Source organism: Syzygium oleosum, unplaced genomic scaffold (genome assembly GCF_021117445.2).
Source record: "Syzygium oleosum isolate NSW1041296 unplaced genomic scaffold, Sole_v2.1 Sole_v2.37, whole genome shotgun sequence".
NCBI classification, from domain to species: Eukaryota; Viridiplantae; Streptophyta; class Magnoliopsida; order Myrtales; family Myrtaceae; genus Syzygium; species Syzygium oleosum.
Window position 1 is genome coordinate 1,220,781 of NW_026607521.1, and position 16,404 is coordinate 1,237,184.

General features: G+C 37.5%; 1 protein-coding gene across 4 annotated transcripts; it reads right to left on the reverse strand.

Annotated features, from left to right (window-relative positions):
- Positions 1-895: 895 nt before the first annotated feature.
- On the reverse strand, positions 896-15,818 carry LOC115689741 (uncharacterized). Of its 4 annotated transcripts, none has more exons than XM_030615894.2 (16): positions 15,710-15,818; positions 15,260-15,466; positions 13,804-14,035; positions 12,444-12,523; positions 10,624-10,662; positions 10,239-10,257; positions 8,026-8,079; positions 6,683-6,810; positions 6,340-6,408; positions 5,196-5,281; positions 3,798-3,907; positions 3,309-3,359; positions 2,705-2,763; positions 2,448-2,492; positions 2,211-2,285; positions 896-1,570 (listed from the first exon to the last, which is right to left on the reverse strand). In XM_030615894.2, exons 2-16 carry the CDS (start codon positions 15,395-15,397, stop codon positions 1,451-1,453), a joined length of 1,305 nt encoding a protein of 434 aa, XP_030471754.2. In that variant the 5' UTR covers positions 15,398-15,466; positions 15,710-15,818; the 3' UTR covers positions 896-1,450. The 4 variants fall into 4 exon arrangements, with proteins under 4 accessions (XP_030471754.2, XP_056161347.1, XP_030471755.2 ...); XM_056305372.1 differs by having other exon boundaries at positions 896-1,621; XM_030615895.2 differs by lacking the exon at positions 8,026-8,079.
- Positions 15,819-16,404: the final 586 nt, after the last annotated feature.

The window sequence follows — 16,404 nt, forward strand, 5'->3', positions numbered from 1 at the left end:
TAAATCATGTTGGTTCCCCAGCTTATGCGCCTGTAGAAATTGCATTGGCCTTTGTATATTCTTTTGCAAATTAGGAAGGAAAAGAAGTAAATTAACTTTTGACAGTATTTTTGGAGCACTTGATGAAAGTGTTTTTATATAAAATCGAAACCTTTTCCTCTCGATAGCTGCTGAAGCTCATAAGTTTTTTTGGTTTCGTCTGTGTACCTAAATGGTGAAACGAGATAAGCAAGATAACTTATCTTTTGCATGGTGAGATAATTACTCATCTAATCTTTTCTCATCATTGAGCACAGGAACCAGAAATAGGGATAGACCACACCCCCAATACAAGCCCAGGAATATCCCAACTTTCAAGACCCAAGAGCCAACAGGCCCACCCCACACTTATCAGCCAAGCCCAAAAATTCGCCACAGTTGTAGCCTACCCAAACAAATCAAGCCTAGATTAAAACCTGCACAGATTCGTTTCAGCAAATATTGCAGGAAAAAGAACCGAAAAAGTCTTAAATCCGTTACATTAATATTAATTCAGCTTTAAACCTTTCGATCAGACCAATTTAGTTATAAGCTTTTTATATTTACACCAACTCAATTCATTTGGCCAACTTTGGCCGATAATCATTAACATAGAAGACTGTCCTACGTGACACGATTGATGCTAACGTAGATAAATTTTGCAAAACATTTTTTTTTCTAAATTAAAATATTTTTTCTTTTCTTTTTCTTTTCATTGTGGCCGGCAACATTGGCAAAGATTGTGGCCCTCGACCAAGCAAGCCCTCGCCAGATCTAGCGGGGGCGGCCCATGCCTAGCCACGAGGGTCAAGCCCTCACCAGAGGCTACGAGTCGCCAGCCACAATGGAAAAAAAGAAAAGAAAAAATAATAAAAAATTTAGAGAAATGTGATCTTACAAAACCAGCAGAAATCTTACAGCACTGCTTCAGTACTTACACATGAAAAAAATATCGCCAATAGGATTGATTAAAAGGAGATGCATTGCCAAGATTCTTGCTTTGGCAGCCGAGTGTTCCCGTTACATTTTATCCACAAACCATTGACACAAATACAGTATCAATCTTCGACCAAAAAAAAAAAAATAAAGTATCAATCTGCAACTTGTATGCTACACACCATTATCATTCTTCCTTCGTCCTTCCTTGAAACAGGTGATGGCGCAGCATTGAGTCTCAATGCAGCAAAAAGGTCAAGAATACAAGTGAAAATCGATAGGCCTCAGAAATTGTATTTGAAGTAGCTATTCTTCCATGCAGTTCTCCAGCCTACTACCTTCACATACTGAGCCATGGGTTTCCTTTTCCGGCCTCTGCAGAAATAATTGTGAGGAGGAGGACCATAATCTTCGACCAATGTTGCTGAAGAGTATGCACTCATGGATATCCATGCTATCAGTAGCTATTGATTGACTGTACAAGAAGAAAAATTGATCACCGTCTTTCAAGTTTCTTCCACAAATTAAGAGCTCTTCGAATGATTGGATCAGCTGAAAATCCTTCGGCATATGCACCAATGGCTTTTAGTAGGCTGGTGAATTTCTCCCCATTATCCTGTAACCATGCCAAGGTTAAAGGTAAAGCTCGTGAGTTCCTTATATGCAGCTGCGAAGAACATTATGAACAAATTTATTATGTGCAAAGATATCTGTGGTGCTGTATATAGTATTCATAGTAGGTGCTGGACAACAAAATCAAGTGCTTCCACTTCATAATTTCACGGGAAGAAAGAAATCAAATGAGCTCACGTTCTTTCACTCCATCAAAAAAGTATTTGAAGTGCCAGCTTCTGTTTTTTAGTTGGGATATAAGTGATAACAACCCTAGCACAACCGATGTGGTGAATGAGTGGCCAGTAGCAACCTAAAACTACAGTGCCTCATGTTTCTAACGAATGATGAAGTACTCATGCACTTCCTCCCCTCAACCTTGGGCTTGGGAATCACGGGAGGCAGCACAAACTTCATCACCTCCGAAGTCAGAAAAGAAAACCTTGATTTTAGTCAATCCTGTAAGTTAAAACTGTGCCAGATGTGAGCTCACAAAAAGAAATTAACTAAACCAAACAGTACGTGCATTGCCAAATTATCTGCCTTTCATGAATTCGATCGATCGATCGATCGATCGATCGAGAGAGAGAGAGAGAGAGAGAGAGAGAGAGAGAGAGAGAGAGAGTTTTATTGATTACACAAACCTCAGGTTTCTTAAATGCGATATCTTCGGTGGTGAATGGTACCATGTAGAACGGAAGATCAGAACGTATTAATGCCTGAAAAATAATTGAAAAGGAAAAACAAATCAGTCAGTCAAAAACCAAGGATTCACCTTAGGGAATATGTATTTATGAAAAGGAGATGCAGTTAACATGAAACTTGTAATTCTATTCAGTGCATTACTATCAAGATATTAGAGAAAAAGCAGGTTATGATACCAAGTTCTTGCTGAGGATAGCATTATCAGCCTGCGCTATCAAAGCCTGCATGAAAAAGGTCACATTACTCGGTAATCTGATTAGAGACACGTTAATTATCCATTAAGAGCAAGTGAGCAATTGAACCATGTGTCCCTAAAAAGAAGAGAGAGAGTTTATGATCACAGATATTCTATTCGACGATGAAGCTATGAATGAAAAAAAAAATGCTTGGATTTGTCTGATTCATTCCCACTTATAAGTAACATAAGAGTAACCTTTCTTATCCGTTCCTCTTCAACTTGATCCACACATTGCAACAAATTTTCCAATGTGCCTGCCAAGGCAATAAAATAACTTCCAAGTCATCAAGCTGAATAATTTACTTGGTATAAAGGCAAAAATTGCAGCTAAATGAGTACAGGAAGAGAACATTGACATTGACCTAACTACATATCGACATTAATGTATAATTTCAGGTACATGATTGTAACACGATGCTAAATAAGCTTTAAAGGGATCAAGAATGAAGGCAAAATGTTACAGTGAACTTTGTTGATAGCATGCTCATAGCTAAATTTTAAATACTTGCACCACATTGGTGATATTCACAAATCTGACAAACTATTGGTCAACAATCAGTACCAGCAAAATATCTTATTATCCACCATAATAGCACCAGAAAACACCCCCTCATACATCTGATAGGCATCCTCTTCACGAGGTGCCATGGGATCCATACTAAATTAATTTAAACGGAAAATATGTACATGTAACTCTTTTTTATAAGTTTGTTAATGTTAAGACTTAAGAAACAAGTTTTGACCTTTGTCCACTTGGACACAAAACGCATACAACTATGTCAGACCAAAACAAACTTACCAAATTTAGTAATCAGTTGCACAGCATGCACATTGCCAATCCCTTCGACTCCTGCATTAAAATTAACGATGCCTCAATCATCGATCTCAAAAATATGCAATGTCTTTTCCAAAAATTGCGAAAGATTTAGACATTTTGAAATGTGCCATCAGCAATCTCCTTCTATGCTCTAATCCAAAAAAAAGGATGACAAACAGGGCCCCTTCTTAGTGTTTGTGCCATCACTGTGTGAACTAATTGTCAGGATTATGGTATGGACATGATTCAATAAAGCCAAAAAGGCTAACAGCATGTCATGCTAGGTCGTATGTTCATGTCATGTCAGAAACTGCCCCCTCTTTCAAGGGGATGTAATTTCAGTCTTTAAACCACTGCTTAACCAAAGTGGATAATGAAGAAAGCACAGATGAACCAGTAAGGTCACCATCACCATCAAGGTGATATACGCACTATCTATGATCAAGTGACCAATAAGAACTAGAATATTACCTGGGATATTGTCGCATTTGTCACCTACAAGCGACACGACATCAACAAATTGAGAAGGCTCTAGAGCTCCATATTTTTTAGCAAAATCCTCCATCCCAAAGGAGACCATACTGCCAAAATGAGAGAGTAACCGTGAAGACCCCAACCCCAACGGAAAGGTAATCACAAGATACACGAAGAAAATGTATGATTATATAACTTTCTAAAGTTGAGTGGGCAACTGTATATTTTAGAAGCTTAAGTTGATAGAGAATATAATGACCAATATTTAGATCTTAACACTTTGTTTCAAGCAAAAGAATAGATGAAACCCAACATGGATAAAGAACACAACCCATTCATTATATAAGAAATCAAGCTAGAGGCCTCATCATCTTAAAGTTGAGTAAGATGTTTGATGTAAAAGCTTCAATTATTCACGAATAACAGAAATTATAACTATGTGTATGACAAGGTCAAATATCAAAATGCCCACGTTTACAGATGAAAATTCCAATTTATTTAAAGAAAGAAAGCTGTATACTTTAGCAAGAGGCACATGAGTAATCAATCAATAAACATTTATATTAAGTGTCAGATTTTTTCCATAAATTGCGCATCTGGATCTGGAAGAATGAAAAATTTTAGATCTCTATTCATACTGCTTCTGTGTTAGACATTTCAGAATTTTAAAAATGTAGCCATCAAACTCTACTCAGTAGTCAGTATCATATCATCCGTACAATCTACATACTCAAGGTCATTTTTAGATGTTTGCCCCATGTCCTATTACACCTATCCTATCTGATACATTTCTGACTTGCACCCTTGCTAAAATGGTCATTTCATGTACCATATCAACCTAAAATAAGTCTCCACCCCCGATTGTCAATTGAGACCACAAAAATATATGATACATCTTTCTTAGACAAACATGTCTTTTTGTAGCATTTACACATCCACCAAAGCATCCTCGTTGAGGATACAATCCTATTGTCTAGTCTCCCCAGGAACTCCTCTCATGAATAATTACCTTTGACCGACACTGAACAACTGCAGAGAACATCAGTGCATAGCACTCTCCATTACATCCCTCCCACTTGAATCCTATGAGATGTATCCATCAACATTTCCTATTTGTTGAAATTGGCCCAAGATATTAGGATGAGTGATCTCAAGCAGAAAACAGAAAAACATCTAAAACCAAATCTCAATTCTCAGTGCTGAAATTCGAAGTCTTTTCTCAACCACTCTCTCCATGTTGTATGTATTGCAGCACAGAAAAATATTATAAAGTATGTTCTAGTTCAAATTCATAAGAAACAATTACCATGAAGACCTCTTTTTTTATCACCACATAGAGAAATTAACAAAAGCTAAACCAATTTTAGGCAAAGCAATGAGTGACTTTCTACTAACTCAAGACCACGCGGAGCAATGCGCAGAAGACGTAATGTAGGAGACAAAATCTGGAAAAAGTCCTTGTCTGGGGAGACGACTCGAACCTGTGGCAAAATGAGCACAAGTAGGATTACTAATTATGGATGTGGAAATACTGAAATCATCTGAGAATCTGATTGAAGAGGTTGACGAAAAGATATACTGACAGACAACAAGAACATGGGGATTGCTTGGTGCATGCTTTTAATAGATGATATGATACTGGTGAATGAGATTAGGGTGGGACTAATAGCCATGAACTATGGGGACTGGCCTTGCCCAAGTCCTTACCTTGACCACAAGGAGAGAAGGAGAGGAGCAAACATTAAAAATCTATTGGACTTTCATCAAAGTAAACACCGAAGTAGAAAGGATGCAGCTTTTGTATATAAGAGGCTAACTGAATTAGTAGTGAGAGCTGGAGACCAAGAAGTTATTACTGCATCTTCAGTCCATTTTGCAGAAAGATGGAAGGACCATTCAGTTATTATTATTATCAATATAATAGGGACAGGTGCAGTAGACTGTCACGATGAAAGCTATATTTGATTGAAGAATGCCACTTAAGCTAAAGATAAGATTCACAGGATTGCAATAAAGACAAGCTAGGCTCCATGAGATGGATTGTTTCACGGTCTACAGGTCAAGTATCGGCATATAGTATATAATCAAAGTGAAGGTGCTTTGATTTATATGTGAGCTTTATTTATGAAAGGAGAAATGAAAATGAGTACACCTGAGAAAAGGTTGTGACCCCTATTAAGCACAAAAGATTGACGGCAACAAGTAGCTCCAGTAGAAAGACGCACTACATGCACAGAGTACACTTCAGAACGTGTAAGAAGAGGCTTAAGAAACAAGGGTTGGAACCCTTGAGCACAAAAGAAGTATAGATCTTAAATGGTTCATGGACAGAATAATGCATGGGGACAGAAGGATCCACATAATAACCAACTTTCAGGGAAGATTGGTTTATGGTTGTTGTATCACCATTTGGTCAATGAAAGATGAAAGGGTCTGTCATATAGACTATGAAAGTACTCTCATTGCTCAAAAGCAAGCTGGAGCACGAGAATCATCATCACAGAAGTAAAACTCTTCTTTAAGTGAAAAAGGACAATACCTTGTAGCCTGCCTCAACACTCCTTACAGCCAAGGTTCCAATCACATCGTCAGCTTCAACACCAGGCACCTGCAACCGACATAGCTCCTGACTGGTCAGCCCAAACCATAACAAAATCAATAATTTGCCATAACCAATCCCTCAGAAATCCCCTCAACAATTCAAAGCTGCACTTGTTTGAACAAATATCAAGAGATCGTGAAAGAAATCAGTGATGAAACGTTTTTCCAAGATGAGGATTGGAAGGCCACCCTTTCTTTGTCTGTAAATCTCACACCTGCCACTCCTTTTTTCACTCTTCAGTATATTTATTATGGAAATAGGCAACTGATAAATCATGTACCTCAATTACTTTGATGGACATGGCCTTGATGGATGCTTTTAGGTATTGGAGTCCCTGGACAACGGTGTCTGGTGTGGGGGGACGGTTGCTCTTGTATGTTGGGTACAAAGTATGCCGAAAATTCAGACCTTCAATACATCCAAGAATGCATCATCGTTTTTGCTGGTATTTCAAACAATTTAATTAAATGGACAAGTGAAGTACAAAAAATAAATGCAGAATGACGTAAAGAATGTGAACAAGGAATTGCTGCAATATCTTAATCAGCTATCGTGCTTCATGTTCAAGAAAGAAGTCGAAATGCCAATTCAAGGCCCTGCTTATCAAATGTTTAATGTGAGAAAAGTCATTAAAGGAATCTATACGAAAGAGAACCCCTTTAACATTATGGAGTCTTACTCAACATACAGGAGTATGCCAATACATCCGACTTCACTCTTGAAATTAAATATGAGTGCTTAGTGACAAGTACTCTAAAAGTAAAAAAGGCACAAAAACATTCACATAATGAAGAAAATAAGCCGTATTTTAAAAAAGACATTTTCCTGCATCTGAACATTCCATTGTCCAAATATAAGATGATCATTCTCTTCCCAAATACATCGAGGGAAATCCTCCAATCGCACTGGTAATAGACCCTTCAGGCAAAGTTCGAAGTTTGTAAATGTTCCTTGAAATTGCCTCAACATAATAATACTCCCTCACATGAAGGCCCAAAGAATGACAAAAGCCTGAAGCGTGTAAAACCCTAGCATGTGTGTGAAACAATGGCCAAACCCCATAATATAAAGAGAGGTCACCAATAAATGGGAAGCATGAGAAATCAAATAGAAGCATTGTTGGCTTGATACCATGTTTAATTGAGTGCGCAATCAATTACTCCAAAAACTTAAGCTTGCAGAGAGTGGCGTAGTGTATTCCATATCATAACAGCTTCTATTTACAGCAATTAAAAAGATATTACTCTCTGAGGCACGTTTCTTAAAACATCTTCTGACATTATATTAATAAAATAATCAAGTTAATTCCCTTCCATGGATAAATAAGCAGGTCACCACAGGTTAACAACAATATCTCCTGTTCTAAACAATGACCTCTGAACTAATGATGTCAGACAATATTCGAGAGAAGGATGATGTCAATCATCTTCCACAGTGCAATACTCATTTAAGAGAACTCCACACGAAAGAGGGGCATGTAAATCCCCTGCATATAATAGACTTAAATGATCATGTATGAACGACCTCTTATTTGTCATACTACACGAAAACATCACTTCCTTGGGTTGAATATGGCCCAACTATTCTAACTAATCATCGAAAAAAGAACTTTGAAAAGCATACCTTTAGCCATGACACTTTCTTTCAACGGATTAAAAGTATGACCAAATGGAATTCCTGAAAATAAAAGGTCCCCTTAGTATAATTTTGCTTAAAACTACTAGTGCAAGCCAAGCATCTCACAATCGCCAACTAAACATTTTAAATTAACCACAAAGATATGATCAAAAAAAAAAAAATTAACCCCAAAGCAATACACACGGTTTACACAAGGACTGAAACAACAATGTGAATTTGCAGAAATAAAGCGGCATGAAAAATTACAACATCAGTTACTAGCAAAAGATAGTCCAGAACTTCCAGTGCTTTTAAAGAATCATCTCTTGTTCTCATGCACACTCCCAATGTACATAGGCAATACTCAGTTAGAAGGTCAGGTAAAACTCTATCAAAGAATTGCTTTAAAATCGAAAATTAAGTTGCAATAGAACAGAACTACAAGAATCACCTACACCACCACCCCTTCGCACATGGCACAAAGAGAGAGAGGGAGAGAGAGAGAGAGAGAGATGCACGGCAAGAAGGAAGCTTTCATAGGATGCTTTCCCAGGAATTAATGCACTAAGCTTCAGCTTTCAATTATTTTTGTAATTAAGAGCTCAAAGAACTTCTTAATTGTAGCAAGAAATCAGTTAATGTTATTTAATGTATTTCCAAACCATACTAATAATTTGCCATTAAACATTTCGAGTTAAGAAATTGCAGAATCAAACAAATTGTGCTCTCTTAAAAAATGGCTAAAAATATGGTATGGGGCAGCTATACACTTAAGCGATAGAATGATAAACGATTATAACAGATGGTGCTACCAGGAGACCATGGTCTCAAAGAAGGGACAGTAAGAGAACAGGAAGAGCCGCTGATTAGGACAAAATTTCTACAAAGTTAGTTCCAATCACCTATTTACCATTGAATAAAGAACACAAGCTTTGTAAAGAAAAACAAGTCAACGAAAATACGGTTCCACCAAACACTTAATTACTCATAATCTAAACTACTAAAAAGAACTAAGCATAATCTCTTCCATTAACCTTCCCCCCTTCTGTCACATTCATTGAAGCAAACATAAATTCATGAAAGTCCAGCCAAACAATATAAAGTAACATGAAGGGCTCCTTGAAGTGACGGACAATTAATTCCTCAACAGATTGTTCTAATGTTCAAAATGATGTAACTTTTGGCACACATTCACAAAGGACCTAAGTTCCCAAAAATTTCAGGGACTCATTAAACATGCTAGCTAACAACCCCACCAATTGCTATACCTAGTGAATATTCCAGTTTAATACTTCACTATTGAAATTTTTTAAAGTTTCAGGATAGCGACAACGATGAGATTTCCTGAATGCAGATGTGTTCATTGATTGACCAGTGTATTAGTGAAATAGAAGTTAATATTATTCAAGGCTTACCACATTTCGATCATGTGGCTCACAATTTTTATGAGAACACTATGTATGTGTGTGAAGATCTTTCGAGTTATTCACGAGCAGAACTCAGAAAAGAACAAAATTTCTAGTTCAGAAGCAGACCAATGGATTTCTTAACTCTCTTCTTCATCCAATCATGTGTCATTGACAAAAACATAAAACCATTTCATGACGTAATCATTTAAAGATCATGGCAGTCCAAAAGCCCAAAAGTCACAACCCATAAACAAAAAAAAAAGGAAACATAAATAAACAAGAAATTGTTTGTCCAGAACATTAACAAAATCATAAAATTATTTTGCAAGATAAGCATTCGAAGATCCTGGCATTTCCAGGAACCAACAACCCAGGAAAAAGAGACGCTGTTCACTTCAAAGCATATAGTTTATTTGTTCACTCTCAACTAAAACCATCTGGTTAACTAATCTATAAAGAGGAACAAAAGAGCAGCTCCTCGGAAAAAGCATGCAAATGCCTAAAAGAAATTTCTTCAATTAAGATTAATTTCAGGACAGGTATAATAACAGTGTCTCAAAGGCATTCGTCAACTAAAACTTGCTCATTGCAGAGGAAGCACTAAAAGAGAATTTGCATGCTTATTATCCTATGCCAAATATGACTAAGAATGATTTTAGTGTACTAGCTTTATTTCTATTCCCGTTATACTATTTGGGTAAATTTAAAGAAAGCACGCAGTTTGAAGAAAAATATAAATGAGAATTAAATGCATCTACAAAAATTGAAGAGACTTCTGAAGAAAATGAAATCGCGAAGGCTAACTCTCACCATCATGGTCGAATACAACCTGCAGGGAAAAAAATACTCAAAAATAAGCAACATATATTTGCTAGGGGAATAAAAAAAGCAAATGAAAAAATGAAAGAAACAGACTTGTAGAGATTCTCACAGCATCCATAAAATATTGTCAAACCGAACATGAAATACCAAGTCTCACAAATTTAAGCAAATAAATGCTAGCATAATTTCTACCGCCAAAGATAAAAAAACTCTAGCTTGATACAAGTGCAAATGAGGGGCAAATGCTCAGAAAACATCTCAAGAAGCCTTTAACTATATTAGTTTGACAGATTGTTTTACAAAATGAGGAATAACATAATGGCTAGCAACTGTGAATACAAATATAGATCTCTAAAGGGAGATGAGGACTTACTGCCACATGGGAAGGGGCGAATTCAAGGACATCAATAATCTGCAGCAGAAACAAGAAAAAGTTAAAAAAACCAGGAAAAAAATTTAAGTGAAAAGATGAATAATGATGAAGAAAAAGTTCTCCGTGCTTCCAAAGGTGAACAATCCTACGTGAGAAGAGGCATCAAATGCCACAAGACAGTCGGGATTAAAAAACAGAGTCTTTTTTTTATTGGAACAATTTTATACCATGTGAAACAGATATAATAAACCACACATCCAGAAGATAAGTTAAGGATGGGAATAACTGATGAAACCAGCTTGAATTTATATTGTGATGCACTACTTGCAGAATAACTAGCGTCAAACTATCAGTGGCCAAAAGAACACTCTTCTTGTCATGTAACATCTAATCATCACTTGCTAAGTCAATAATTCATTTCAAGATCAACGTTTATTTTCTTTACTAAGAAATGAGCTCAATTATATATTTATTATATGAGATAATTATAAAAGGTTGATTGCCTCTAATTCTCCTTTCACGAACAAGAGAGCTTTAGGCATAAAACCATGCCATTAAGATTAGAGCGGTCAAGTCAATCTCGGTCTATCAAAAAATTAGGGCATGGCAATGCTGCAAGGAAGAGAAAATCCTTTTAGGAGTATGGTCAAAGGACAGAAGATCCTTTTAGGAAGCAACATCTTCAAAGGTTGATTATAGGTTAAATTTTTGCAACCCAATTGCGGTGATTAGGGGTCCCTTTTAACCCTAGGAGGGGGAATGCAAAGCCAATATAGATCAAAGGGCCTAAGCCTATTCGCTGGTCCAACCCACAAATAACATTCAACCATTTTATTGCCCCACTTGGTTATAAGCTCACATTACTTAACTAGTCGGGTCATCATTGGTCAACTGCATGCATGTGAAGTTCGTCTTTTGACTGAAAGTTGCAAGATATGTGTATGCACTAGTGGATGCAGTTGATTCAATATGATGCTTAAGACCTTCTACCAAAAGGCCCCTATTACCCATTTCAAACAAATAGACACCATGTTGAAAAATGGACGCACGATCGGCACTCTCATAAAAAACGTCATGAAATAATCAAAAAGTATGCCAACTGGACCGCACAGAATTAAATTTCTAAACTGCAAACTCATTGTAAGACAGGAATTGGTGGGAACGCGTCACTATGAGAAATTGAAATTCCTTCCAGTTTTAAGTCATTGCAACAAATTAAACCCAAAGGAGTAATTAAGTCCATGATGCTCAAGCATACTGACATAAGTTAGAAGACATCCTAAAACCGTCCAACTTTCTAAACCCAGATCAACAAAAGCACGATGAGTAAAAAAGGGCAAAAGTCAAATTATACATAGTAGAGGAAAGTTCTTTAGGCGGTGATACGCAACTAAACAAAATATACCAAACATCCAAGCATGACTGAAAAAAAATTAGACCTACTGCATAGGTAAGTTACTCAACCCAAAACATGGATAAATATCGGTTCTTTGGGTAAGTCCGTACGACATTTGTAGCTATGCTATGATATCCCCGAGCGGAACAACAAAAATCGAGCAAGTCTCCTCTTAAGTCTCAAGTCTTATCCAACATGCACAACGTCCTTTTTTACATTATCAACAGTAAGTGCACTGCCATTATATCACCAAGATTTACCATTTTTAGCAAGGGCTATAAAATTCTTCACAAAGAAGAGAATGCTGTAGACATTTCACCAAAGCTCATACAAAGACATGCAAAGTCCAATAATGATTTCAGTATTAATCAAGGACTATATGAATGAAGACACCAATTGATTATACACGCTGACAACATCTTACAAGAGATAAAGCCGTAACAATAGTCAAAACCCAGTCTCCATTCCCATCTGCATGTGGTAAGTGCCCATGATGCAACCTGGCTACTCTTAACCAAGAAAAGTAAACAAGTTTATTAATTAATAGAAACATTCACCATTAAAGAGACAGGAAAGAGAACAATTAACAAAAATATAGATGCTTCACTGATGTACGTTACAAACTACTACAGTGATTTGTGCATACAAAGTGTCGGGTCAAGGAGTCAAAATAATTCTTGAAGACATCATGCTACAGTGAAGTTCATAGAAGTTTTGGCACAAAATGTCCAAGATGCATGTATAAAGTATACAATAGCCAACATAGATTTGAAAAAGGTAATCCAAAGCTTGCGGAGGTTTAGTCCCTTAAGATTGACTTTTAATATTGCTGTCACTTGGATACCAACAAAGAATGGCATTTTTTCTCTTGCTAATGCTTGATGCACCTCTTGGAAATTCACCTAAAGTTTCTCAGCAGAGGGTGCTTCAGTTTACTAATCATATACCAAAACACAGCATTTCTGCCAGGTTATAATACAAGTTTGTCAGAATGCTAATGTCTCAAGGACATGTGTTTCATGTTCTGGAGAAGATGGATCATGGAGCCAATTGTTCTGGGATTGCCCCATGTCAAATGACAGTACGGACAAGATTATTTAAATTGGGTTCTAGGAACAGAAACTGTTGGATCACGGGATCAAGAACTGCAATGGAGTACTCCGCATCTTCAAGGGATATTTTGAAATTTTCAAAGTTAAAACTCCATTGTGTTGCCTGCATCTATCGCTTGTGGAGGTCTTTTAATCTTGCAATTCATTAGCAGATACCCATAGTTGCAGATTCCATTCATAAAGCAGTTGATCTTAGGTAGTTACTGAATGGGAAGAAGTTAGTTGTAGTAACAGGGGGATAACACTTGATTGATCCATTTGTTAATATGCTTTAGCCTGTAGCAGGAGTGGCAATATAACCATCTTGGGTGTTTTGCCAATAAAACTCTAAATTATCACGAGGGGAAAAAAGGCATGGTGAAGTTGCTATTTCAATATTCACTTAGTTGAGAAAATTCGTCCATGCTATTAACCAAAATCTAGTGTCAGAACTGCCATTCCCTTTTTAACTTCCCTTACATCCATCCCATAATAAACAATGGTCAAGGTGCTTATTATATCTTCATTTAGTAGACACCATTCTTTGGTAGTCTAATATAAATCTAATTTCAATGCTGCTTTATATTAGAAATGTGGGACACAAGGAGAAGAACCAAAATTTGCTATGTAGTCAGCCCCACAACAAAATCAGAAGAAAAAGTAGAAGGATTCAGCAGGCGTAGCATGACATACCCAAAAGCTTGTAGTATGCTCTATATATGACTGATGTGCCATCAATTAGCATTACCCTGCCACTGGAAGGATCAGCCTTTGCTTCTCTTTCTTCCTGATTGACTGGATCCAAAAGTGCATCTTGGCCTACTGAAGGACTAGTTTTAGAAGGAATCACCGAATTCCTAGGAGAAGTTTCAGTGGCAACTCCAGGTAGAGTTGAGAACGAACATTTTGCCAGCATATAGTGGCCCTGGAAAAGAGAGAGATAATGAAATGTAACAGAAGCTAATCCAAGAAAAGAGTACCTAAAAATGTGTATAGCCATAGGACATCTTGTGCCATGAATGAAATCTGTAAACAAGACGTCGGATTGCCAATATAATCCTGAATTCACTCTCTCAGATTTTATTGCAGATTTCTGTAAGGACAAAAGTTTTATGTTAATTTCAATTTTGCAGAAACTTCTAATTGTCCCTCAGAAGTTCATGAAACAAATTTATTTTCTCCTCCTCTTCCATATTTTCCATTAAGTTATGGGAGGCAGCAGCCATTCAAGGAAACAAATATTAAACATAAAGATTCCCGTCAAGTTGGTCCCCTTTTATGCAGTGGCGTCGAGGGACAGCTGGATTAAGAAGTATCCTGTTGAATGAGAATCAGAGAAAAGAGAATTTGGTAGATGATTGCTATGTGTGTCCACGCATGCGTGAAGGCAGCAAAAATAGCAAATCATCTCTTGTTGCCTTGTGAACGTGCATTTGTCATTTGTAAGTTGTAACTCAATCCTCAGATATAGGAGAAGTTCATCGCATGATGATAAAACCAGTGAAGAATCTGATTTGTTGCTGCCACATTGGTGCCACTTCTCAGTTTAAAAGATAGACTAAGAAGATGGTTCCGTATTACATAATATGAAATAATGAACAAGGAGACAGCGCCCTTACCAAAAAAAAAAAAAACAAGGAGAAAGCAACATAGGGTGAAAATTAGACTAACTTACTAGAGGAGAAGGAGGAGGGGGAGGGGGAGGGGGTGGTTTGGAACTATTGTCAGCAATCCTCCAAATTAACTTCTTCTGAGACTTTATGTTTCAATGCTAATTGCATTGTGGTAAGAAAGATGATCTGTCTCTAAGAATTTCAATCACTGTAGGTCTCTTGAATACTTGTTCACGAATGAATTTCTTCCTTACCCTTCAAAAGATTTTCAGGGCAATATAGCATTGCACCGTAAACCAGTAGCTTCCACTAAGGATAGATATTTCTACGACCACCTCCACTTGCTGGCAATATCTTGTTCTATGGGCTTGCAACTCAATGTACTTGATTGAGTTCAACAAAGCTTCAACAAGTGAACTGGCAACTATACTCACTAAACAGCACTACCAACCGACCACAACAACACCAAAGATCGTAAAGTAGATGGACACGACGTCGACCAGAAAAGGCCCATAAAAACATGCCACGATTGTTACCTTCCTCGGCGAAATGGGTAGACGGTTTGCGGGATTCAATCTGCCAATGCTTCTGGCTCTTGTCAAGTTACTCCAGGAGCAGATGAAACACCTCCACAGGGAATGAACGTGGACGCTCGCGGATTGATGGCACGCCATGCGATCGCAGCAACAACACTCAGGCAACTACGGCATTGAAAGCGATCCCCCCGAATCGTTCGGCGCGACCTGAAATGCGAAAAACCCAGGAGTCTCAAAATCGCTAGCGGTTATCACGTTTCAACCGACCAAAAAACCCTCCGTCGCTTGTCCGAATTCTGACACAACTCGTCGCGTGATTCGACTGTCCGGCTACGTTAGCCACCGAAACTGCCGGAGGCAGCAATCCGTAGCTTGCACAGAGCAGAGAATTCTCAGCAGCACGAACTTCACTGCGGGTGCATAGAGAGAGAGAGAGAGAGAGAGAGTTACAGTGGCTGATTACGAGGATTCTCGGCTTCGCTCGTCGGAGAAGTTCGGAGATGGCGGAGGAGATGAAAGCGCACGACGGCTGTGTCGTCTGATTTTTTTGAACCCGTCGCTCTATCGGAGCTCGGAAGAAAATGGAGCGAGAAATCCGGTTCGATCGTCCGGAGCCGGTCTGAACTCGTTCAATGGGAGCGAGCGGTCCGGTTCGATTCTCAAGCCGGTCTAAACCTTGTCAATTCTTTGTTGGACTTGTTACTTCATTGCTCGAAAGAAAAATGGCACGAATGATCCTTGAATTTTGGTTAAATGTGTGTAATGTAATTCCTGAATTTTTAATTTATTTGATATTGTCCCTGAACTTTATATTAATGTGCAATGTAGTCCATTATTTTTAATTTGTTCAATATGATTTCTGAATTTTGAGTACATGTTCAATTTAGTTTTTGAACTATATAAAAATGTTTATCATTGTCCTTTCACTAATTCAATTTCAAGGAAAATATTGAACATTTTCATACAATTGGGAGATTAAATTGAACATGCACTAAAAGTTGATGGATCACATTGAACACATTAAAAATTCAGGGATGACATTGCACATTGAGCTAAAGTTCATGAGCCATATTAAGCAAATTAGAAATTTAGGGACTATATTTCATATTTGACCAAAATTCATAGATTATTTGTGTAATTATTCC

Excerpts from the sequence above, each read along its gene's own strand:
- LOC115689741 (XM_056305372.1), bottom strand. The coding sequence starts at position 15,397 with ATGGCGTGCCATCAATCCGCGAGCGTCCACGTTCATTCCCTGTGGAGG. Across the intron at positions 6,409-6,682 it reads TGTCCATCAAAGTAATTGAG|GTGCCTGGTGTTGAAGCTGA; the intron begins GTACATGATTTA and ends TGTCGGTTGCAG. Across the intron at positions 2,493-2,704 it reads AAGAGGAACGGATAAGAAAG|GCTTTGATAGCGCAGGCTGA; the intron begins GTTACTCTTATG and ends TTTTTCATGCAG.